General features: G+C 24.9%; 1 protein-coding gene across 1 annotated transcript; it reads right to left on the bottom strand.

The window, feature by feature from the left end:
- Positions 1 to 589: 589 nt before the first annotated feature.
- PGO_004380 (Pv-fam-d protein) lies at positions 590 to 1,652 on the bottom strand (the record flags this gene model as incomplete). Its single annotated transcript, XM_028691470.1, has 2 exons — positions 590 to 1,453; positions 1,584 to 1,652. 2 exons carry the CDS (start codon positions 1,650 to 1,652, stop codon positions 590 to 592), a joined length of 933 nt encoding a protein of 310 aa, XP_028547271.1.
- Positions 1,653 to 1,929: the final 277 nt, after the last annotated feature.

Genomic DNA, 1,929 nt, shown 5'->3' with positions numbered 1-1,929 from the left:
CGTTATACAGAGTATTTATAAATTAATAACGAAAAGAAATTACTCCTATTTTGTTTTAATAGACATAATTATTAAATAATTGCATTTTATATAACAATTCTCATAAGAGACGTGTCATGCTAAAGTTAAAACATATTTTTGGTTGCTTTAAAAATTAAGAAATATAAAATTTTGTAAACAAAGTACTTAAATTAATACAATTATATAGAATTTTTTTTTTTATAACTAAAATGGTATGTATATATATATGTTCATTTTTAGCATGATTAGTAAATCAATATGATCTAGAAAAAAAAGAAAGATAAATCACAAAGTATTCTTTTGCAGAACACATTATTTCACAACAAATATGTGTGCGAAATTAATAATAAAAATAGGCAAGTTACTCTTGCTTTGAATATATCTATTCAGGGAGACATAGAAAAAAACTATTAAAAAAAACTCTTAATTTCAATGTATTAGCAAATATACAATTTCTATAAATAAATAGGGATAAATACTGATTTTTATTATTCAGTGTGTTGAATATTTGGTGTATTAAAGTTAAAGTATTATATTTGAATATATATTAAAGGGTGGTGGCGGTTATTCAAAGGTATTTCATATGTTTATTATTTGCAATAAATAGTTTGTAAACTGCATTCATCCTTCTTAGTTTATTTATTTTCATCTCGTAACCAGAAAACATTGCTATTGCTATTGCAGTCGATATAGTGGCTGGTACTACCATTCCAAATGATAAAAATGTAAATATAGAAGCCATGGTTACAGCAAATGGTGTAGCTACTCTATATTTACTTGCATAAAAAGAAATAAAACTAGAAATACTTTTAGACTTCGAAAGAGAGTGTTGGCTAGAATCCAATCTTTTGGCTCGCATCATTTCTACTTCAAATTTGAGATCTAGGTCGCTAATTAATCTTCGTAACTTTGATCTGTGGTTCCTTCCGTTTTTTCCATTATACTTTACAACTTCATGAAACGCTTCATTTTGAGGATATGATCCTGTTTTCATATACTCACTGTGCATATCACTAATAAATGAAAAAACACTATCATTATAACTTGCCTTATTTGTATGTTTTTTGTTACTATCGTAAAATTTGTATGTCTCCAGAAATTTTTCCAGCATATCAGACGATTGAAATGAATTAGATGTAATTTCAGAGATATTTTCATCATTCAATGTACTAATTTGTGTGGCATCAGAACTATCACAACAATTTAATGTGTTCAATCGTTTTTGAATATTTTTATCTTGTAATATTTTTTTGAAATGCTCATTAGTCGACATATCTTTTTCATCCGATGAATCTTCTAAATCTACACCAAGATCTGAATAGCTTTGTTCCGAGTATAATGATTTTCCCCCCATTAACATTCTGCTACCTCTAACATTTGCCTTACCATTGTGATTAGTTTTCTTAATAAGCGATTTATGAATGGCAGATAACTAAAAATTAAAGTAAAAATGAAAAATTAATAAGTATAAACATATGCATATATATATATTCTCGCATATAAATAAATATAAAATATAAGAATTTGTGCTTAAAAAACATAAAACACAGTTATTGATCTACCTCATCGGAATATTGTATCCTCCATAACAGAAGAGAAAATGTAAAAATTTTTGTAAAATATGAAAACATATTTTTTTTTTTTTTTTTTTCTTTATATGAAAAATTTCTACTAATGTTATAACAGTAGTTTACGAATTAAAATTTTATCTATTAAACAACTGTTGTTTTTTCTAACCCGTTATTGGTGTAATCTATTCTAAACAACTATTTCGATTTATTTTAAAATATTATCATAGGCTTTTATAAGTTACAATTTTTATTTATTTTAGCATATTATTATGATTTTCTCTTTTAAATTATAACAACTGTTTTGGTAATACTTCTTCTTTATATCATTTAGATTTTC

Source organism: Plasmodium gonderi, assembly GCF_002157705.1.
Source record: "Plasmodium gonderi DNA, contig: Pgo-contig_844, whole genome shotgun sequence".
Classification (NCBI taxonomy): Eukaryota; Apicomplexa; class Aconoidasida; order Haemosporida; family Plasmodiidae; genus Plasmodium; species Plasmodium gonderi.
The sequence above is the reverse complement of the archived record's forward strand: the minus strand, read 5'-3'. Positions and strand labels throughout refer to the sequence as shown.